The 24666-nt window shown below is 24.4% G+C and overlaps 4 protein-coding genes across 6 annotated transcripts; all 4 read left to right on the top strand.

Moving 5' to 3' along the window:
• The first annotated feature begins 483 nt into the window (after window positions 1–483).
• LOC126893490 (exostosin-2) lies at window positions 484–5921 on the top strand. The gene is made up of 10 exons (XM_050663766.1): window positions 484–1323; window positions 1389–1598; window positions 1823–2000; window positions 2177–2316; window positions 2418–2643; window positions 2894–3074; window positions 3139–3305; window positions 3715–3858; window positions 5341–5469; window positions 5531–5921. Exons 1-10 carry the CDS (start codon window positions 830–832, stop codon window positions 5750–5752), a joined length of 2091 nt encoding a protein of 696 aa, XP_050519723.1. The 5' UTR covers window positions 484–829; the 3' UTR covers window positions 5753–5921.
• Window positions 5922–7123: 1202 nt separating this feature from the next.
• LOC126893513 (uncharacterized) lies at window positions 7124–10609 on the top strand. Its single transcript, XM_050663805.1, has 4 exons — window positions 7124–7390; window positions 7930–8172; window positions 8747–8965; window positions 9853–10609. The coding sequence occupies exons 1-3, from the start codon at window positions 7337–7339 to the stop codon at window positions 8936–8938; spliced, it is 489 nt and encodes a 162-aa protein (XP_050519762.1). The 5' UTR covers window positions 7124–7336; the 3' UTR covers window positions 8939–8965; window positions 9853–10609.
• A 4633-nt stretch (window positions 10610–15242) lies between these two features.
• On the top strand, window positions 15243–19746 carry LOC126896972 (cyclin-K-like). The gene is made up of 8 exons (XM_050670242.1): window positions 15243–15524; window positions 15587–15823; window positions 16917–17048; window positions 17118–17223; window positions 17285–17342; window positions 17489–17661; window positions 17724–17882; window positions 18674–19746. Exons 2-8 carry the CDS (start codon window positions 15605–15607, stop codon window positions 19591–19593), a joined length of 1767 nt encoding a protein of 588 aa, XP_050526199.1. The 5' UTR covers window positions 15243–15524; window positions 15587–15604; the 3' UTR covers window positions 19594–19746.
• Window positions 19484–23903, top strand: LOC126896974 (B9 domain-containing protein 1-like). 3 transcript variants are annotated; one of them, XM_050670253.1, is made up of 6 exons: window positions 19484–19631; window positions 22621–22752; window positions 22907–23018; window positions 23291–23399; window positions 23475–23593; window positions 23776–23903. In XM_050670253.1, the coding sequence occupies exons 2-6, from the start codon at window positions 22627–22629 to the stop codon at window positions 23865–23867; spliced, it is 558 nt and encodes a 185-aa protein (XP_050526210.1). In that variant the 5' UTR covers window positions 19484–19631; window positions 22621–22626; the 3' UTR covers window positions 23868–23903. The 3 variants fall into 3 exon arrangements, with proteins under 3 accessions (XP_050526210.1, XP_050526211.1, XP_050526209.1); XM_050670254.1 differs by lacking the exon at window positions 19484–19631 and adding an exon at window positions 21177–21570; XM_050670252.1 differs by lacking the exon at window positions 19484–19631 and adding an exon at window positions 21610–21715.
• Window positions 23904–24666: the final 763 nt, after the last annotated feature.

Genomic DNA, 24666 nt, shown 5'->3' with positions numbered 1-24666 from the left:
ATTATAAAGTCAGTGTTGACTTTAAAAACTTGGTTTTTAGGGTGGGTTATACAGATTGATTTTAACCATAACTACTCAATTTCTTTTAGAATATTAAGTTTTTAAAATCAATTTTCGGTTGTTATAAAATTGTCTTTATTTTCATCCCTTTTGTCTTATAGGACAAAAAAAAAATTAAAAAAAACATATTATTTAAAGAGAAATTGAGTGACTAGCATTAAAACAATCGCTCTATATAAGCATAAATATTTAAGTGGACACAATTTACTTTTAAACCACCAATTCTCTTAGAAACGGTGTTTTTTCGGAAACATCTGTAACGTTTTCGGCTTAATTGCCGGAAATATAATATAGTGTGGGGAAGAATACACCGACCTTATCATTCGAGGGCGTGACTGAAACTGAAAAATTCAGTTTAGACAGTTGTGATAAGAGATTATTGTAGAAGATAGGACTTTGAAAAGCAATAAATTATAAATATTAGTAAAATGTATATAATCGTACTATTTTTGTGTTTATTTAAATAATAAGTGATATGGGTCTTTTAAAACATAATCCGTTAAGTTAACCTTTTATGACACAATTTTTTTAATCACGTATTTGGGTAAAAAGTCTATTTAAATGTGTTATGATTTATAAAAAACAAAGTTACTTTCATAAAATTAAAAAAATTGATGTTTTAAATTTTTCAATTTAAATTTGAGATAAATATATTTAACAAGATGAAAATTTTTGGAAGTTTTTAAAAAAGATTTTAAAATGACTAGATACAGAATACACTTATGTAATCAAATGAGGCATTTGCCTCTACATCAGTTGTAACGAGACAATGCACATTCATTTGTTATGTTGTCGTCTTATCAGACATCGAAAATTTATCTATGTTTCCTTCTTTTTTTCTTTTATTTTGTCCTTAATTTATGTGATTATTATCCCTTTAATTTTCAAATTCTTGCAAGTATCGACTACTAACAAGTCCTTTAGTACTCAGCAGTATATAGTGCCTCGGGATTATCCAGTGTTTAAAACTATCACTTATTGTTCATTTTATAACTGCTTTAATATTTACAAATGTAGTCATAAATTAGATGGAAGTTTTAAAGTGTATGTATATCCTGCAGCAAAATATGTTGATCATGTAGGCATATCAGTTGGAGGCAAAATGTCTAGAGAGTATCAGTCTATTTTAAATACAATAATAAATAGTCATTATTACACAAACAAACCTGCAGAAGCATGTGTTTTTATTCCTTCAATCGATACTTTAAATCAAAATCAGTATCGTGCTAAAGAAACATCACAAGCATTAGGAATGTTGCCATAGTAAGAATATTTTAAAAATTATTTTATATATTTTCTATAATAATAATATGAAAATGTTATTTTAGTTGGAATGAAGGACTCAACCATATTATATTTAATATGGTTCCTGCAAATGCACCTGAAAGTAAAACTTTGTCTGATTTATCGATTGGTAAAGCTATAGTAGCTGGCTTTGGCTTTAATACATGGACTTATAGACCTTCATTTGATATCTCTATTGGAATTTATAGTAAAAAAGCTTCTCAACTTAGTATAAATTACAGATTTACTTATAGGTAAATTAAATATTACTAGAATTCAAAGGCGTACCCAAGAGAGCCATACCTCTCTCATTGACAGCAATATTCACTTTTAAAATTAAGTGATGAGCAAAAAAGAAAAATTAAAATATAGAATTTTATAGATTTTTTATTATACCCCCATTATGAAATTATGGCACACCACTGTTAGAATCATATGTTATAGATCAATCATTTATTTATTTCACTTATATTTTTAGATCTATCTTCATTACTACTACACAAACTAACCTTCACCCTGTTTTTATGGCTCAATTAAAATATATTGAACAAGGAAAAAATCTGCTTCGAGTTTTGGAAAAATGTTCTAATACAATAAACAATAGATCTCTAGTTTGCTATGGAAATAATACATATGATTACCCAAACATTTTTATTGTAAGAATATTTTACATAATTCTTGTTAAGTAAAAGTATTAATTTTTTATTAAAAAAGTGGATTTTTTAATTTAGACTAATAGTATTGAAGAAGAAAAATTGTAATAATAAAATATCTATTATTATGTTTGTTATGATTATATTCATAATCCCAATAATTGTGTTTTAAATTTCAGGATAGCACATATTGCTTGATATTACCCGGATCTAGACAAATAGATATTTCTTTAATGTATGCTCTTGCTTCTGGATGTATACCTATTGTTGCTATAAATGATGTTGTTTTACCTTTTTTTGAAGTTATTGATTGGAAGAGGTATATGCATTAATTTATTTTGATATAAATTTAATCAAATTGAATTTTAATTTTTATACTAATATATATATATATATATTTTTTTTTTTTATCTAAAAAAGAGCTGTGATTTTATGGAATGAAAATGAATTGCATACCTTAATAGATAATATTTCTGGTATACCCCTTGATAGGCGAAAAGAAATGTCAGCTCAATGTCAATGGCTTTATTACACATATTTATCTTCATTACAAAAGATTACTATGACTACATTAAAAATAATGAGTCAAAGACTACATCCTCATACAGCTAATTTTTATGAAGATTGGAATATGAGACCAAACCCCGTAGGTTGTTTATAATTTTACTGTTTGAACCTTGGAAACTTACAATTATTAATACAATTATATCTTTCATATTGTTTAATTTTTATACAATTTTACAATTATTTTTTTTACTAAAATATAATGTAAATGTTTATCATTCCAACATTAGATATTTACTTTTAGTTTCCAAGTTTTTGGTATATCTTTTTTTCTAATTGTACTATTATATTATTTGAAAATGTAATGTGTTAATATTTATTTATTTTTTTAGGATTCAGCAAGAAATCCATTATTTTTACCATATATGTCTGATTCTTTTGGCTTCACAGCTGTAATACTGACATATGACAGGATAGATAGTTTATTTAAATTAATAGATATGGTTAAAGGTGCTCCAAGTCTTGAAAAAATTATTATTGTTTGGAATAATCAATATAAATCACCTCCACACTGTATTATTCTATTATAATTTTTATTCTTGCATGTATATTAATTATATAGTTATATATTTAATAGTTTCAGCTTGGCCAAAAACAAGAGTGCCTTTAAAAATTGTAAAAACATCAGCCAACAAATTATCCAATCGGTTTTATCCTTATAAAGAAATAGAAACAGAAGCAGTACTATCATTAGATGATGATATATTGATGCTTACAATTGATGAAATAGAATTTGGATTCAAAGTGAGTTAAATATTTCTTGTCCCCGATAATCAATATTTTATTTTTCACAAAATACTATTAATACTGGATTACTGCATATGCTAAGATTAATTCTTTTTTGGGGTTTTTTTTCTTAAATAATTTAAAAAATTTTTATAATTCTATGTACATAAATTTTAAAGAGAGACAACAGAGTGGCTAGATGAGACATAGGAGGGTTAAGCTCTCATCCTATGCCTATATAGATAACATATTTAATGTAATATATTAGCTATGCTATACACTCATAAAAGTTATAATCATTATGTAATATGATATGTATGTCATAATTATCATTATGTTCTTTTTCCACAAAAATTATTCTTGACATGTACTCAGTTATAAATTTCTAGATACAATATTTCTTACATATTTGTTTACATTTGTAAAGGTATGGAGAGAATTCTCTGATCAAATTGTTGGGTTTCCTTCGAGAACTCATGTATGGAATAATAAAACCAATTCTTGGAAGTATGAATCTGAATGGAGAAATGAAATATCAATGATTTTGACTGGAGCAGCTTTTTATCATAAGGTATAGATTGTAACATGACAAAAAGTAAATCCTTCAATATCTATTAATATATTTAATATGATATTGATAAATTTAATGTTTTGTTTTGCTGTGTACATTATTTCTGATCATGTAATCAGAAAACTACACTGTTGCTAACACAAAGCTATACACATTTTACAATACTCTTTATCAAACTAGTAATCATTCTCTATATGCCATCACTGTCAATACCTGTATAATTTTAATACATTTAATAATTTTCTTCATATCAATTTTAAAGTCGATATCCTCGCCTAAATTGTTATAGTTGAACAATTTAATGAACTCTCTTCTTTATAAACTACAGTAGTGGTCTGCTAAAAAAAAAATGTTATAAGTTTTTTTTTTGGTGTCAGCCATTTTGGGGGCTGAGATTCCTATTTTAGGATGAGTCCCGTCCAGTATTGGGTTTATTTAAAATTAAATTACCCCAAAAAGTTTCTTTAATTATTTTAATAAACAAAAACTTTATTGTATGAATATTTTTAATGTTCACGTATCATATTTTTTTTTATATTTAATGATTTTCCTAATTTTTATGGTAATGCTCTTCAACATACTAATGTGTGTTAACCACTAGTGTCATCAAATTAAGTATATTTTACTTTATTTATTTTAACTCATTTGACCACCTTGGGTGGTTAGTGACCACTTATGTGAGGAGATTGATTATAATAAAGGACACCCAGCCAATAAGTGGTAAATTTCTAGTAGGTCTCAAATAAGTTTGAAATAAAAAAAACATTTTTATTATGTAGTTTGGCTGATATTTATGTCTATTATAAGTAGAAAAAAATTGTTCATTAATTTTAAAAACTTATATTTTATTTTATATCATATAATAATGCTAATTATGATATTCACGCTATCAATTTTCGGCTTAGAATTTTGAAACTAAAAAATTTGTATTCTACAGTAAAAATTAAACTATTTTGATATATTACTCATAATATTTGACCGAAAATTGAATAACAGAGGCCGTTTTTTGTTGCTGGAGTATTATTGGTCAAAATACTAAGAACGCCTTGAACGACCAATAAAATTTTTTTTAAAAATCACAATTTTCACAAAATGCTTATTTAAATATATATAATAAAGTTAAAAGGGTGCTCATTTTAATTTTGATGATTGACTTTTTTTGATCACCCTAATATATATTTATTTGTATATAAATTTAATTTCAATGATAAATTTTATTTTAACATATATGTTAATTCAATTATCCTTTTTTATTAATTCTTTAATATTTACTTATTGTTCGGTTGTTCTTTTTTTCTAATTAATCCCTTCAGATAAGTGGTTAGTAACCTGATTTTTCTTTACCTCAAGATATCATGAGGGTAGCACCTCCATAAACCGTTGTATTTTTCAAGTTTTTACATCTCAAGATTTTTTTGTTTTATATTATATACTTATTGTTGGCTCACTAAAATAAAAAAATATGTTTATTTTTTTCATTAGTATTGGAACCATGCATACACTTATATTATGCCTAATAAGGTAAAAAAAATGGTTGACGATCAAATGAATTGTGAGGATATAGCTATGAATTTTTTGGTATCTAATACAACTAACAAGGGTCCTATCAAAGTAAGTCTATTTAATAGGTATGTTTTAAAAAAAATTTTAATAAAAAATCAACAAAATAAAGGTTACGCCCAAGAAAAAATTCAAGTGCCCACAATGCAAAAATACTGAAATGTTATCAGTTGATGAAGGACACATGGCTGTAAGAACATCCTGTATTAATAAGTTTACTAAAATTTTTGGTAGAATGCCACTAAAAGCTGTTGAATATAGAGCTGATCCGGTTTTATACAGAGATATATTACCAAAAAAATTAAAAAGATACAATAATATTGGTGATTTATAGAATTATAATTTTTAATTGTTTTATATATTTATTAATATGATCTAGTTATATGTAATAATATTAAATATGTTTGTAATATTTATATAATAAAATCAATTTTTCTTATTACTATTACTATTTTTATTATTAACATTATTTTACCTGTATATTAAAATTGATCTCCTTCATATAATCTAAGTTGTTTATTTACTTTTAATTTAATGTTTACTTCTATACATTTTGTAAATAAAATAAGGTTGTTTACATGTTATGGATTTTAAAATGAAGACTTAAATATATGTTACCATAAATTTATGTAATTTACATGCCATAATTTTTATTTTTTTTAATTGTGTCAATTATGAACAAATTATTGAGTATGTTTTTTTTTACTTTTTAATTTAATTTATTTTTTAAATAATTTTGTATTGTCAGTTATATTTAATATATTCAAACTCTGATGTTATAAAATATTTAGGCATTTTTTTTAATGCAAGGTTAAATATGTTAAATATTCTTATTTTATTATTTATTATATTTATTATTATTGTTTATTTTTAAAATGAATGTAATTCATTGTAATGTCATTATTGTTAATTGTTTGTCATTCCATACTTGCAATAACATAGTAAAAATTATGTATCTATACAGATTACCTTTATACTTACAGTTGTTTGGCTAATTATCTATTTAGTTTTTGTAAAAATTGCTTTTGTTTAATTAAATTTGTTTTTGGCAATATTTTATATCTCGAATCTAATAGTAAATGTAATTATAATTAAATGACTAAATAGGGTCATAAAATATAGCTATTTATTTTTTTATTTTTATAGAATATTTATAAAATAAATATTTAATATCATACTAATTTTACTATAGACATAGATTAAATAATTTGTGTTTAAAAACTAGTTTTACATTTATTTACAAAAGACTGGAAATAAACTCCATAGAAAATTTCTCTTCCACAATGTCTTCACCAATTGAAAAGAGATTATTTGTAAGAACTATACAAAACATGTCCTGATTTTTACTTTCTTTTAATTGGAATTATTTTGTACAGTTAAAATGTTACTCAAAAATTCTTATTTAATCTTTATATAGACAATGTTAGACTTGAAAAAATTGTCATATCTAAGGTTTAAATTCTACTGGAAGTTTAATAAAATAGAGTACTTAAATATTGGTTATGTACAAATCTAAAAAATATGAAAAATCGTACATTTCACTTTAAAGTCAATTTGTTTTTTTATTGGTAACTAGCATCTAATAATTCTTTTTATTTATAAAAATTTCAATTTTCGAGAAAATTTGTATTTTTTTAATAGCCTACACTGCGTTTTCATCCCTCGCCTTCCACTACCAATGATATCAACCTCCCATCATTCTGAGTTTCAAAAATCGAATTGTTTACAACGCTGACACTACTAGAGTACCACCACCCCGTTGTGAAAATATCCCTCTTATATGTGTTTCTTCTGTACTGCGCCGCTTTTCCGAGTTTCTGACAGTCCATTAAGTTTTTGTTCTAAATTAAGAGGATTTTTGTGCTTACTAACGAAATAGTAAAGCGAATATTTTAGTAATTAATGCTCTATCGGTAAAATGAAGCTGAAAACTATATCAGAGACGTTCAATAAAGATGAGTTGTTTAAAAAGGTAATTTCATGCTGAATTTTTCATGAATTGTTTTCATGTTCAGAGTTATATTTTGTTATTGTTACACCCTCTCATCTGTAACAGGTAGGCTCTCACTAATAAAAATTAATTTACTTGTGAATGATGTGTAAAGTGACTGTACAACTGTAATTATTTTCCATCAATTAAATTGATATTAAATATTTTCGTTAAAAGATTTGTTAAAGACAAATTCCTTTTATTTTTACAAAATTTATGTTTTATATTAAAATATTTTAAATTAACTTAATATAATAGTTAATTTTTTATAACGTTTTTAATTTGAAATCTATTTGTGGTATAATAGAAAGTACATGTACATTAGATAATAGTATACATTTTTTTATCAACATAATTTATTGAATTTTTAAAAATTCTTTTTTAATTTTATATTTTATTTTAATGAATTTCCTAATAATTTCTTACAAATTTTTAATGTTAACATTATTATTCAAAAATAGATACCTTAATAATGTTAAACTATTTATTTAAAGCTGAATTGTGTGTGTGTTATATTACAGGTTTGGAATCTTTCAGCTGACCATTGTATGGATGTAGTTTTGATGATGTTTTCACATGCTGATGGGACAACACTTCTTGGCACTCACAAGCTAGAGCAATTTATTGTAACAACTGAACTATGCCAATTTACTTCAAAAATATGCAATCGACCTCCACTTTATCGTCCTACTTTAGACTGTACTGTTGCAAATGATTTTGTTTCTACTGAATTTGAGCGATATATTGATTTGGTCGAAGACAATGTAAGGCAATACAGTTTAAATGCATTTAATTTGATATAATAATAAAATACTCAACAAGTATTATAGATAAAATTCATACTTTTTTTCAATAATACAAAAATTAGCGAATGAAAATTTATGTTCAAGACCAGATTTAGTTAGAAAAAATTTTCTTAATATTTGTGTAATTTGCGGGCAAACTAAAATGTGTAAGACTATCAACTAGTTAATTTTAAATTTTGTCAAAGTGGTGTTCTTCTCCCCATACCACATGAAAGATCTGTCTCTGTACTAAATATGTAATAAACAAGAATTGCTGAAAATAAAGAATGAAATTTAAAAGAAAATTTTTTGCTCATATTTGCTAAAAACTATAGTATATTAAACAAAAAATTAATAAATAAAAGTTTTTAACTATCTGAAATTGCATTAAAAAAAAAATCTGATTAAATATTATACTTCAATTGGTTTTAATTGTTTATTTAAAATAAAAAAGTTCATGTCAAAACGTTTATGATATTGTAAATTTAGTCATTGAAAAAGAATTTTTTGTCAGTTAATGTATGAAAATTATACTTTTCAATTTTTTTCTTAGGCATACGAGTTATCAAGTGTTCCTAACAGCGAAGTACTTGTCATCATTGCAAATAATGAGTGTCGCAAGTTTATATTTGCTTCTCCACGTTTGAGGCCTTATATTACATCTAAAGAGTGCATTTCATTAATTGAAGGTTGCTTGGGAAAAGGTACATTCACTGCTCATCAAGAATCCAATATGAATAAATAGCAATTAATAACTTTTGCATCACTAAAAGTAAGCTTAATTATTTTATTGTAAAATTAAAGATTCATTTTATAGTAATGAATAGCATAGGACAACAGCCGTTTTGCTATCTTAAATATTTAGGTGTACTATGTAAGATTTTTTGTTGCTCGTTTTGAACCTGGCATATAAAACCCATCTAAATATTGTAGACATCAGAAATTTTTTTATTATTTACTGTCTTATGTAATTATTACTGTTTATAGCTTATTTAATCTTATGTTACCTACCTTAATTAATTGAAGTCTACTGTGTCCTAGTGATAGTCATATCAATCTTATTTTGACCCTTGGAACTTAGTTTTAAGTCTTTCTTTTTCTTTTTCTCATGTTTTCAGATATATTTTTCTTTTAGCGTCAAAAATTTCCTAATTGCTTTTTCAAGTTTTTTGTAGTAGTTTTTATTTTATCTACATATAGCTCATGTTTAAATTTGTACATTCTATCTACCATTTCTGCCTTCTTTGATGACTTGTTACATTGTAATGCTATATTAGTACTTAATTTGTTGTTTGATTGATTTTTATCTTATTTATGCTGTTTGAATTACCTTAGTTTTAATTTCATTACTACATTATGGGATTATTAACTTATTATTATGAATTAAATTTTTATCCCATCATCCATATAAAATTTACTATCCATCTCATCATCTTTATTTTAATTTAAAAAAAAGTGTGTTGTATTCTTATGGCTTCCATTTAATAAAACAAGGTTATTTATTTAGCTGTTCATATAATTTTCATTAGTTTTTGAAAAACTTCTATTATTGCTATAATATTAATGTGTTTTTTTTTCACGGTAATTTATAATTAGTAAAGTAAAAGTAACAAAAATATTTTAAAATAAAATAATTTTTTATTTTATTTTTTTTTTCAGAATTCAGTGTTGCTAAACGTCTCCTCGTGACATATAACAGTCTTCTTAGAAATTCAGTCTAAAAGTACTTACCTTTATGCTTGCCTGATCTTTCTATTTATTAATAATAATATTAGTAGAATTAAAATAACTTATAGTATTAAACTATTATTAACTAATTTATTTATTAAGAATTATTTATAGTATTGGCCCTTAAAAAATAATAGTAGTGTCAAAAGTTACCTTTTATTCAAGACTTATTGTTTTGTTTTTATATTTTAATGATGATAATTTCTATTTATTATATTTACTTTAATTGCCTAAAATTTATTTTAATTAATTTTTTTTGATTGACACAAATATGTTAATAGTATTTTATCATAAATATATATATATTTATTTTTTATTGTTTATAAGGCTGTAAATGTTGCATTAGATCTCATTATATTTATTTAATTTTTTTTTATTATTCAAAAAATATTATTTACACTATAAGATTGCCAATAAGAAGTAATACTACACAATATCAATGACACTTGAATACAGGATGTTCAAGAATTTTAATATGTTCACGAGTGAGACTGGGTAGACAGTATGCTACTTAATTTATATTTATATTTTTGTTTTCAATTGTTTGATTGTGTGACTTGTATGTTTATATATTTAGTGTTTTTTGTGTTGTTATTTATAATTTTGATTTCTTCATTAAATGAATAGTTTCATTTATCAACTGTAAATCTTTTATTATACGAATTGAAATACATTTCATTCTACTAATTGTTACTGTCTTATACAATTATTATTAATCAAATTTCATTAAATTTATCATAATGCCAATGCAAAATTCAAGTCAAAATGTTTTTTTTTAATCTATTGTTATTAAAATATAAGATTAGGAAAATATGTCATTTTTCACTAAAAAAATTGAAAGGGAAGGGAGAAGAACACCTACTTAAAATACTTATTTATTTTAGTATGTCGCGGTCGCTTCTCATTTCCGGTGTTACCACCGGATGGCGATCGCGGCGCTTCCTCTTCACGTCCGACAGGTCGCGCTATTTGCGGTGACCGACGGGCGGTGAGAACCGGTCGCTCGGAGCTGGATATAGATTGATTCGTTTTTTTCTTCGATCTGTCACGCTGACCTTTCATGAGGAACTAAAGATAATTTTATTTAATTATTGGATAATTAAGATTATTGTTGTAGTGACTAATAAAAAACGCTATTGGTTTACTTATTATTATTATTGTTATCATTATTATTATAATTACTACCTCGAACACATCAAGTACTAATGTTTACCTTAGTTTTAGTCAGCAATTTACATACAGCCTGAAGACCTTATTTTCTTTGCTCATTAAATTTTAATGTAAATATTTTAATTAATTACTGTTAAGCAATTATTCTAAAATCTATTATTTATTCTTTTATTCAATATTTCCTTTATCAAATGGTAAATTTAAAATACATTTTAAATATTAATTAAAAACTTGAAATATTAAATATTAACTCAAAACCCCCAAAAAAATATTAATAAATTTCATATACATATTTCACATTTATTTTTCTTAGCTAAATATGTAAAAATAATACAAACTATGGTAATCGCTCTTTTTTTTTTTTTTATCACCACAATCCAGAATTATTACATTAGTTGACAATTTTATGATAATTAAAATAACATTTTAAAATATATTTGAGATATATTTAAAAATTAAAAAAAACCAGCACAGTGGGGACGTAGTGTATTTGAGTATAGTATAGATGATATCTGACAGTGATCAAAATCACTATCATAAAAAACGCTTCGATGCAAATCTGTAGATAGTGTTTAATTTTAAGAAATTGGTAGATTATTTCAAAAACAACTAACACTAGTTCCCTTAATTTTATCCCTATTTATAATTATAATATATGAATACATAATAATTATAGTAATTAAATTTAGTATGAGATTGATATTCAATAATATAATATTGTAATTTTTACGGAGATATTATAAAAATTTAAAGGGATTGATGTAATACTTTTTAATAAAAAAATATTGTTACTTATGAATAATAAATACACTAGACTACATGGAACTTTTATCAGAAACAAAAATATACTTTTTTAAATCAATTTTTCGCGATGTTTTCAAATGTGCAATTAGACTTTTTCTATCACTTCTAAGTTTTAATATTATTACTTATTATTAAAAAATAAGTATTTACATATAAAAAAAAAATTATTAAGAACAAAAAAAAATTGTTTTAAATTAATACTGATTTTGATTATTAATATGTTAAAAATAAGGAAAATGACATATTTAACCTATTTTTTTAATCGTTTAAAGTCAATTTTTGTAAGTGTTTACAATAAAAAAAAATGTATTTATTTTACCATAACTTTTAGCTTAATTGGCAAGTTTGAAATTGACATCATTAAATAGAAAATTTTATGAAAATTAAAAAAATTATACCGTTAAGGTTAATATGCAGTTAGGAAGTTTTATAATCACTATTTATAGTAAATTTATCAGAGTAGCTTAATATTTTTTTGCATTTTTATCGTAATAGATAACTGAAATAGAAATAATAGTAATCATTACCTAGTAACTTTTGGTGTTTAAAAAGATTCTACAATTGAAATATTCAGAACTTAATTAATTTTAATGATTTATTTTAACTAAATGAACCAATCAAAGAAAGTTGTTAAAAAGATTTACTCAATTGAGCGTATTATAAAATTTAATTATAATTGTAAAAATCTATTGTTTTAGTTATTAATTCAGGAGAAACTAACAATCATTTTTTTTAAAAATGATTTATATAGCAACATTTTACAAAAAAAATTGGAATATTATAGTCTGTAATCTGTCTGTAGCACACACAGATAAAGTAAAAAAATGATTAAATTACAAAGTAAAATTATTTAATTTTGTAGTTGAAACCTATCATATCAAACTTGATTCATCAATAATTACTTTGAAAACATTAGAAATGAATGATTTTAATTATCTGTATGGAGAACATAGGATAAGTAACTGTTTAATTGATAAATTAGAATTTTTTTTCAATTTTTGAGGGTAATATCTTCAACTAGATACGAATTGTAGTCATTTGACGTATCGTTGAAAAAAGTAGGTCAAATTAGAGCAGAGAAAATAAATGATAATCACAAAAAAATATCTTTTCAGCTTTGCATCGAAGGTAAAACTTAAAATATAGTAAAGTAATTTTAATAAGAATAAGAAATTTCTTCTCGCGAGTGGCCACTACAGTGATGGGATTCTTGATCTTTAATGAAGTTATTGAATCTAAATGAGATTAAAATCAAAGGAGTTGTAAATTTATTCTAACTTAAAAAGAATTAAGAAAAAAATGCAAACAATTTTTGCCATAGGCGGGTTGGAATCTTGTACTCCAAGCGCGAAAACACACAAGTTTTATCGACCGGCAACCGTACGTCACTAACGTCGTATGAAAAAATGAAAATTTAAGCTGGTTCGAATTTCAAAGTTATTTNTTGAAAAAAATGACAATTTAAGCTGGTTCGAATTTCAAAGTTATTTTTTTCTACTTAAAAAAGCAAATAAGTTTAACTTTGTATGCTATATCAATTTGATTTATATGATATTTATGAAAATCAGTGTACTCCCCTTGTCAGGTATTTTAAAATAAAATAAAATACAAAACCCAGAATTTTAACACAAAATTAGCATATTTTTGTATACGGTAGTCATTTTCACCACGAAGACAAATCCAGAGGTCAAATTTTTTTTTTAAATTAAATTATATTACTTAGTATAATTTAAGATATATTTAAAAGTGTCAGTAGTATTAGTTCTAGAAAACTTTCAAAAAATAAATTGAAAGTGTCCTAGTTTCAATAAGCATGTTTAAAGTTTTGACCCCTCTTGTATAAAGGGGTATGATTCGTTTTACAAAAAAAGTGTGTCATATGAAAGAGGTATATAAAAATTGTTTATAAAAAAAACCCAGCACAGGAGGGTCACGGCACAGTGGTGACGTGGTATAGTTGGATCAAGTATAATGATATCTGACAGTGATTAAAATCACTATAAAAAAAAAACGCTTCGATGCAAATCTTTAGATAGTGTTTAATTTTAAAAAATTGGTGTATTATTTCAAAAAGTACATGAACTGCTAGTTCCTTATTAATATCCTGATTAAGATAAAGTATGTCGAATGAAAAAGTGATTATTAAAAAATATTATTTCTCATAAAAAAATTGTGTGGATCCATAAACTTTTCAATAAGTTATAGTATTATAAAATTAAATATAATATAAAAAATAAAATCGAGAATTTTCACACGAAAATAGCATTCAGTAGCCATTTTCGCCGTGAAGACAAGTCCAGAGGTCAAATTTTTTTTTTCCAAATTAAAGTATATTACATAAGATTTACTTTAAGATATATAAAAAAGTGTCAGATCTTCCGGAATATTTTCAAAAGTTAAGTTGAAAAAGTTAATTTTTTGTGAAAAAGTTGTCTTTTTAAATCCCCCCCTTTGGGCAGATAAAGGGTCAGATTTACAAAAAAAATACACCAAATGATAAGTAAAAACATCAAACATCTATATAAAAAAAAATTATATTGATATGTTCATTTTTGAAAATGTTACGGCACATTTTAGTAAAAAAAATTGAAAAAATTTCGAAAATTAGCGATTTTTAAATTTGTAATTTTTTTGGAAATTTCCCCTATTTACTGTGAACGAGGGAAATTTTTTCAATTTTTAAGGGTAATCCCTTCAATTAGATACGATATGTGATCTTTTGACATATTGTTCATCAAAATCGGTGCAGCGAGAGCTGAGATTAAGCGTTCACAGACACAAAAAAAAAAAAAATAATAAAAAAAAACACATCATAGTAAAATTAATACCTTCTCAGCTTTGCATCTAAGCTAAAAATGTCATTAAGGCTACTGTGTTATTAGTAAAGTAACTTTTTCATATTAACGTTATCAAATATTTTCTTCACATGTTCCACACATTTGAGTTAATGATTTTATTCTTTGTCCATACTATATAGGTAAATATACAGTTTGCAAACAGCAGCATTGTTGCAAGCATTTTGCTACAAGTTTTTTAAAGACAAAATAATGTCCGTACAGTGTTATCTTGCATTCTTGCTCTTATGTTTGTTTATGTCAAGGTGTCATGACTGTTATTGTCTATAATAGTCTAATTTGTTTTGATGATTATTTGACGTTATTTTATGAATAACGTTGTTCCATCTACAACGTTTATCGTTATTCCTATAATACCGATATTATAAATAGTTCGTATAAAGTTTTTTTAATAACGTTATCACAATTTAACGTATTATATTATTATTTTATATCGTTATCAATAACGTATATCATCCCTGCTGACACGTATAAGTGTTATCATTTTAAAAATACACATGATTTACTGACTTGAAGTTTGAAACATAAGTATTGTCGAAATTTGTTTAATTACATAGCTGTCTGATTAAATTAACTGCAAAAGTTAATCAGATTTACTCGTCTAAGTTGTAGTAATAATGAATTATTTTTGCTACTAGTACAATAATTCATTATATTTTAACATGGTTTAATATGTTTCAAGTAAATTTTAAGTTAGCTTCAATAAATTAATGTTTTATACACCATTTGCTCATCAATGGACTCTAACACATGTTTCTCATTTAATTTGCTTTGGTAAGTTACTAAAATTTATGTTTCTTTCTACAAAATAATTTTTAACCATCTAAACGATTTAGATACAATTTTTGTTCATTATGGCGTTTTGGTATTTTGAAAAGGATGAATTACATAGGACTGCTTCAGCTCAAGATGGCATACCATATGAACTTGAATGTCGATATCGACAAGAAGGTGCACGATTCATCATTGATGCTGGAACCAAAATGGACTTGGGGTATAATACCATGGCAACTGGAGTCGTGTACTTCCATCGCTTTTATATGTATCACTCATTCAGTACTTTTCCACGATATGTAAGTTGGATGTTTTATTTTTATTTTCATTCTAAAACTTAGTCTAATTACCATTTTGGTACTCAAGAAAATTAAAATTATTGGAAATTTAATACTATAATATAATTAATTGTTTTTTCAGAATTTTTATTATATATTCGCTGTTTTCATTCACTTAAATTTATAATTTTTTTATCATCCTATAGAAATATTTAATTGTGTTCTATGTTTTAATTTCAAAAACTTTTCTATGGACACAATTACTAGAAAATTTACTTAACAACAATATTCTTTATACCAACAAATTTGTATATTTCAAGGTTTCCTAATTAAATTTCTTAAATTATTTAGCAGACATTTCCTTGTTAATCATACACTTAAATCATATTTTATAAATTAAAAGAATGTCAATTTTTATTTTATATATATATACATATTTAACTAGCTTATAATATAAAATATTATTTAATGAAAATAATTTAACTTCAACTTAATTCAAACTTTTGTCCAGTTTTGTGGAAGATCTAACAAATTTATAATGTGGACTTGGAGAGAAGTGTGGGTATGGTTATTTCTATTAGTAGACATTTCAGCATTACATTCTTCTTGTCCAAGCTTAAAAAAGTTTAAAACTTATGAGGTACTGATTACAAATTTGTTATCAACCGATCATTTTTTTAATTAGATAATTACCTATTTTATATGTTTAAGTTAAAAAATAAAGTTAACACCCTTATAAGTTATAAGGAATAAATAAAAAAAGTGATTAATATCTGATAAATTAAATATATATAAAACCAAAACAATTTTTTTCAACATAGTACTTATTTTATGAATAAATTAGAGGGTAATGACAAACTGGTCTGCTGTATATAAAAACATTTAACAAAATATATTTTATGTATTTTTTAAACAAAAATAAATTGTACTTGTTTAAATGTTTTTTATTAGTCCTTTAATTACTTTAAGACAAAAGGTAGATGTATAATTTATTTAGTCATATTGACCAACCACATTTATTATGTACATTAGCTATTAGACAACAATTTTTTATTTTTTAACTACTATTATTTTTGACCAACTCTTAATTATAAATAAATTCTGGTAATTTTAGCTTACAGCTTGTTGTTGTTTGTTTCTTGCTGGTAAAGTGGAAGAAACACCGAAAAAATGTAAGGATATTATTAAGATAGCAAAAGCATTACTACCAGAAGATAAATATGATACCCTTGGTCTAGATCCTAAAGTAACTTAAAATATTTATTTTTTATCTATTGAAGTTTATAATATAATTGTTTTTTCATTGTAATTGTAGGAAGAAGTAATGGTTCTTGAACGTATTTTGCTTCAGACTATTAAATTCGATTTGCAAGTTGATCACCCTTATCAATTCTTGTTGAAATATGCTAAATGTCTTAAAGGTTAAATTATATTAATTTTTTTTTTAAGTTTTTTCCTTAATATTTTGATTATATTTTATAGGAGATAAAGCTAAACTTACTAAAATGGTTCAAATGGCATGGACATTTGTAAATGATAGGTAATAATCATTATAATAATATTTGTTATTACTATTAAGGATAATATTTTTAAATTAATATGCATTTAAGTAATGTTAAAAGAATATAATAAGTTAATTAACGATTTAAATAAAAGTTTTATTATAATTTTTAATAATAATTTTAGTTTATGCACTACTCTTTGTCTTCAATGGGAACCAGAAATAATAGCTGTTTCTTTGATGTACCTTGCATGTAAACTTAGTAAATTTGAATTAAATGATTGGCAAGGTCGCATGCCTAATCATTCACGTTGGTGGGATATGTTTGTACAAGGCATGAACATGGATCTACTTGAAGGTTAGTTTAGCACATTAATGAATTAATTCATAGTTAATGTTGTATTTTTATTGAATTTATAGATATCTGTCATCAAGTACTTGATTTATACTCGTCTCCAGTTGAAAAATCAGCACCTCCTTCTCCACCTTGTCAAGAAAAATTTATAGTGCCTAAAAAAATAATACCTCCACAATCTATATATCAGAAATTATTGCTACAAAAAATGGCTATAAAATATAGTAAGTATAGTTTACCTCAAATGGTACTGTATTTCTATAAACAATATCTTTTGTTTTTATATCATGCATATTATTTTTATTTTATATTTAATTTAATGCATATTAGCATAAGCAACAATTGTATAATAATTTATTTATTGAAAAAAATTTTGACTTTTTTTTTTTTGTTACTGATGTAACATATATTAGAAAAATTATATATTATTTTGATTGTAAATAGTTTACAACTTTTAAGTATTCCAAAAATCTTTTTGTTGAAAATAACCTTAATGAAGTGAGTAGCTTTTGTGAGAAAATAGTTATGTGTAGGATTGTAGTTCGAAAGAAACCAAAAATATGAAATATTTTACCTAGTAGTAAATAGAACTTTTCAAATTTTAATTAAAATTAAAAATTGTTTTAACTTATGAAAACAACATTAATAATGTTGTTATTCACTGTGAAAATTTTCTAAAAAAATTGATAAATAACTCAACAATTTGACATAACCGTCTTACAAAAAATCTCCAACTAACTTAGTATTGCATAAAAAATAAAATATCTAAAATGTAATTATATAAATGTATCCTGTTTTCAATTTTTACTTTAAATCAAAACTTTGATATTAAAAAATTACTTAATTTGCTTTATCATCCGAAGTACTATTATATTAATAATTTATGTAGTATATTAATTATATATATTACATTCAAGAAATTTAACAATTTTAATATTTATAGGCATATTTTCTTCAATGGTATAAATTTAGTCATTAGTATATTAGCTATTCTTAAGTTTTATTTAAATTATAGGCCTTACACCAGAACAAGCAATGCAAGCAGCTATGTCAAAAAATGTAAAACTTTTAGCTATACAAACTAGTAATACATCAACAAAAGGTATTTTACCTATGCCATCTGGAACTAAGCCTCAAACAAATTCTACTGTTGCTACATCAAAGCCGCAAAATGTACAAAAACAATTTTTGCATCCTCCTCCTACACCTCCAAAATTACTACTACAACAACCTACTCAAAAACTTCCTCCACTACCATCTACTAGACCACCATTACCTGAAAAACCACCGCCGCCACCATCCCAACCTCCTTTACCACCACCACCTCCTAACCAAATGATAATGACTACACAAAGTGTTGCTCCATTACCTCATCCTCCAATGCAACCACCACCAATTCCACCTGGAAATTTTCCTCCAATGTATTCTTATGTTCCAATGCCAGGAAATCCACCACAGCCCTATCCAAATCCTATGTTTCAACCTCAACCTACAAATATGATGAATGCAGTACCACCTCCCTATCGCCCTCATGAAACAATGCCTCCCATAGGTATGCCTTATATTAGTGAAGCAGTTCCACCGCGACCCCCATATAACGATAATTATAATCAAAGGGATAATATGATACAACCTCCTCCTCAAACTTATAACGAGTATGATATGGCAGATGGAGGATTTCAAGAACCATTTGATGAAAACAGACAAAAGTATATTGATGGTAGATCATTTAAGCATGATGGTTCTTTTGGTGGACCAAACTATGGAAATGTTCCTCAGCATTATGATGGTCCACATTACCCAGATCCAGCTTATCAGCAATATAGAGCTCATTTACCTGCAAACCGAGGTTTTAACAATAGAAATAATCGACCACCGCCTCCTGTATACCAGAATCGACCACCACTTCGAAATCATCCATATCAAAAAAGATAGCTGTTGACCATTTTTTTAATACAATTGTTATGTTTTAGGTAAATAATATCTAAAGTGTTTTTTTTTAATATTCATAAGGTTTTAAAAAAGTATTTTAGTTGAATGACTGAAATATAGTTAAATCACTGTAATCTAAAATGTTTAAATAGATCATTTTTATAAAAATAATTGTTTTCAGAGGCTTATAAAATTCACTTGTACTTATTTTCTTTAACTGAGTTATTTAAGTATAAAATACGGTACTTTTAACAAACAGGTTCTAGTAACCTACACAATCAATTCAATAGTATACTTACTAATGTTTATACATTAAGTGTAAAGAAAAAACTTATTATATGATAAGAGGGAAACATGGATTCAGAGCTTATAGTCTTATGTAACAGAGACTACCCTAGCATTTGACAAATGTCTTTTTTTTAAATTAAAATTAATAATTTTGATTTAAATAATTAGCCACAAGTGATCAATTTTTAGTTTTATTATATAAATATCCTTTTTTAATATTTTAAGAAATATTAATTGTATAGTTATATTCAAAATGTTTTCGTGGATTAAAAAGCTATTAACTGTTAGCCACACTAGCTATACAGCTTGTAGAACTACAATGGATTGATTCTATATATTTTTTTCGTTTAAATAATTTTATAACGTGTTACCAGTAATTTTGTCTACCGGAAACCATTTTATAGTTTTAAAGCTACCATCAAATAATTATTCGATTGTTATTAATCAGAACTGATTAGTTTTAGATTATCGAAATACCGTATAAAATATTCAATAGTTTTTATTCAAATAAAAGCTACCATATATTTTACTTGATAATTCGATAGTAAAATCATGCGCATTTTTATTCAAACAAAATATTTATTGTTTTATTTAGTTATTCTAACCCGCATAATATCCTGAATAGTTTGTAATCGTTTGATAGTAGTTCGATAGTCAATAGTTGGGTGATATGATTATTCGATAACTAAATACTATCGTAAAACATTAACATTATTCTATCGATGGTTTTTGAAAATAATCGGATGAATCGATAGTTTTAGAATATCGTATAGTTATATAGTATTCACTGGGTAGTGTCCATCTCTAAGACTTCAATTGACTAGGTATTGATAAATGAGTCATGAACTTTTTTCGTTGAAAATTATAAAAGATGTAATAGTATTATATTAAACTCCATGAGTAGAGCAATTTGTTTGTATTAATTATTAGTTATAACTAAAAAATAGTTAGAATTAAGATCAAAATTTGGCCTCGTTACAAGATTTATCATTAATAATAAGTGAAAAGTATTTAAATGATATATAAAATACTTATCTATTCCATTTTTTAATATATAGTATGATTATTTAAAGTATGTTCAATTTAGAGTTTTTAAAAGACATTGTTAAATATCAGTTGAGTTGATTAATTTCATTGTGATTATTAACAAATATAAATAATGTATGTTAAGTTTGATACCTAAGTTTGAGATCTACTTCAATATTATTATTTCTCACATATAGAATAAATATATCATGTTTATTCAATATAAGCATTGAATTAATTTATTAAGAAATACATTTATTTTCATTAATTCACCAGTAATGATTATTTTTTTTTGTAAATCGCTGTTTTTAAGAGAGTGGTATAATTTTGGTTTGGCTATGGGAGCAATATTTTAAATACATTCTTCATTTATTATTTCAAAAATTAAATAAAATTGTTACGACATAATTTTCAGCATTCGAGGGTATATGACAATTAATCCCCTCAACATTTATGCTACTATCCAGATTTGTTGTAGTAACACACATAACTTACAGTAGTGTGTTATGGTAAACGTTTCTATGGATACAACAATTCTGTTTATTGTTATTTTACTAAAATTCGTTACTACTGTTCTTTTTTAACACGCTTATATTAGTTTCACATTATCTATAAATTCGCAGTAATAAGACACTAGTCTGTGGTAATAATGTGTAGTTTAAATAAGTAAATAAAATTTTATAAATATATCTAATATTTTTGTAATGTAAAAAAAAGTCTACGATAAAATATTCCGATTGTGTATTTATATCTTAATTACTTTTATATTTATAATAACTAAATGCAAATCGTTATCATAAATGATTAATTAGTATGTATTATTCAGTAAATACACTAATCAAGAATTAATACACTAAAATATTCGTATTTTTTTCAAAAACATATAGTTTACATAAATTTTATTTTAACGTCTTAAAAAAAAGCAATTCCATTTTCCTGAAATTAACTTATGTATTTGTGTTGCTTGATCTCTAGATATAAACTGTGTATTTAATTATGTTACAATAGTGTTTCTTAATAACCGCTCTTTAGCATTTAGAGGGAGAGAGCGATGATACGATCCGGCACCTCATAACAACCCTAATGTATGATATAACCATAAATTAAAAAAAAATCTATGTTGTTTAAAGAAATATGTTTACTACTCTGTTGATTAATTAAAAAATAATTAATGTAAATATTTATCACTAACTGCTCAAATTTTGACACTCAGTAATTTAGTATACTAAAAATATGATTAATTCATTTATATACGTCCAATATACACTTTAAAATAATAATAATAATAAATAATCCATGGTATATACCATACTGAAGAACATTATTGTAAATATTTGGCTTACTTTTTCATATTTTTAGCATGGTAAACTTTTTAAAACTACTTTAATATTTATCTAACAAAATTTAAAGCGTTATGACCTATTTTTAAATTTTGTTTTACACACAATAGTTTTCGTATTATATACTAAGTGTTGTAAAACACAAAAATAGGTCTTAAATTGATGTCTTATCTTTTTTTAGAATTGTTATTACATTTTCTTATAACACAGAAAAGTCATTGGCCTTTTTTTTCAAGATTTTAACATTTTTTAATGAAGAATTCTTAAAACTCATAAAATTTGTGTAAAACCATATTGAAACCATTTTATGTCTTGGCAAACATGCCTCATCGTATGTAAATTAAATATTAGTAATTAAGTGTTATATAATTAATAGGTAAATATGTCTGATAATGGAATATTTCTAATATCAGCAGTTGGTCAGATAGAAAAAGCACATTTTCCTGATTTTGACAATATGTACTGCAAGTACGCTTTTGTTTACGGACCCGATTGGGAAATAGTAACAGTAAGTATAAGAATTTATATTACAATGAAATATAATAAATTATAAATTTATTATATGAAATTCACTTATTATTTTTTATATTTTAACCATAATTTTGAATGTATTGGTAATAAAATATATTTTATTAATTTAAATAAAGATAATTTTTCAACAGGGTATGGAAGAAGGTATTTCTCAAATAGCTAAAAAAAGCCAAGATGAGAGACAAATCATAGTTTGGAATTTTCCTTTGGACATTTGTTTCAAAAGTACCAATCCTCATGGATGTATGTTTATGGGTTTATTTTATTTCCCAGATAATTGTAGATGCTGGTCTGTTTTAAAACTTTGTTTAAATAACGCATTAAATCCTTATTTTCATTGAAGCCTTATTTTTTTTAAAACATATTATATATACAAATTGTTTTATACACATATATGAATTGTATCACTTATAATTCAAATGAAATAAAACTATTGCACTTTTGAAAATACTTATTTTGTGTGATACTTATAGAATATTTTTTCCCTAATTATATATAAAACATTTTTTTTATAGGGCCACAACTAATTATTAGTGTTTATGGCTTAGACACATTTGGTAATGATGTTGTTAGAGGTTACGGAGTATGCCATCTTCCAATTGTTGCAGGAAAAACAATAAAATCGTTAGTATAGTAATTTAATTTAATAGGTATTAGTTCTATTTCAAATATTAAATTTTTAACATTTTTTGCATTTAGTGTGACTATGTTTGTACCTGAATCAAGTTCATTGTTACAAAAAGTTACTTCATGGTTAACTGGTAGAAGACCAGAATATGTTGATGCTCGGTTATTAGCCAAGGGAGATGGAAGAGAAGGTAGTTTAAGCATTTTATAATTTTTTTAATAATATAGTTTAAATTATGATATTTATTTTTTAACGTTATTATGTTTTATGGTTATTAGTAAATTATATTTAGTAATATTTAGCTTGACCCATTATAATTGTTAGTAATATAAAATTATTTTCACAAATTAAAATGTAATGAAATGTTTACAGTGACAAGAGTTCGTAGTCAAGGTAATGTAAGCATTTGCTTCGACATTTTTTTTAAAGACTTCCATCATTATGGTTTTGAAAATAATTCATGAAGTAATATTTCAATAAAAAATTACTCTCAATATTAATCCATATATACAGAGTGAATATTTTAGTATTAGCCGCTAAATTTATAATTATTTTTGTACTTTTAAAATACTTAAAAAATATTATATATTTATCATTAAGTTTATTTTTAATTTATCTTCTTATACAACTTTATTTTTATTCAACAAATATTTTACTAGCTTATAAAATCAAAAAAATGATTCAATTAAGAAAATGACTGGTTGATAACAACTTATGACTTATTATATTGGAAGTTATAAATATTTTAAATATAGAGCGGAGGTGAGGTGTAAGTTATATTATATTTATCATTACATACTACTTATAATTTTCTTCGCATAATTATTATTTTAAGAGAAATCAAGTAAACTAATTTAAAAAAATTCACTCCATATACTACAAAAAAACAAATAAATATATATAAATAGTAAATTCATTTTGTGTAATTGAGATAATAACTATAAATTTGAGTATTAAAGCTTTGTAGTTTTTTTAATAATAATGATAAATTTAATATTTAAGGCATAAAAATAACATTACTTTTAAAAATTATTCTTAATAATTATATTGTGTAAAATAATATTCTTCATTATTTTTAAATATATATTTTTAGTAGTGACAGTCTTTTATTATAATTAAATTACTCTTGTTATTTTTAAAAATCAATTTTTAAGAAAAACGAATAACTTGTTTGTTTTAATGAATAATAAAATAAATAAATTCAACAATAATTTTACCATCTTAATTTCTGTAGTTTGTAAAGTATTTACATAAATGTTCTAT

Source organism: Daktulosphaira vitifoliae, unplaced genomic scaffold (assembly GCF_025091365.1).
Source record: "Daktulosphaira vitifoliae isolate Bord-2020 unplaced genomic scaffold, ASM2509136v1 Scaffold_1, whole genome shotgun sequence".
NCBI lineage: Eukaryota > Metazoa > Arthropoda > Insecta > Hemiptera > Phylloxeridae > Daktulosphaira > Daktulosphaira vitifoliae.
The sequence above is the reverse complement of the archived record's forward strand: the minus strand, read 5'-3'. Positions and strand labels throughout refer to the sequence as shown.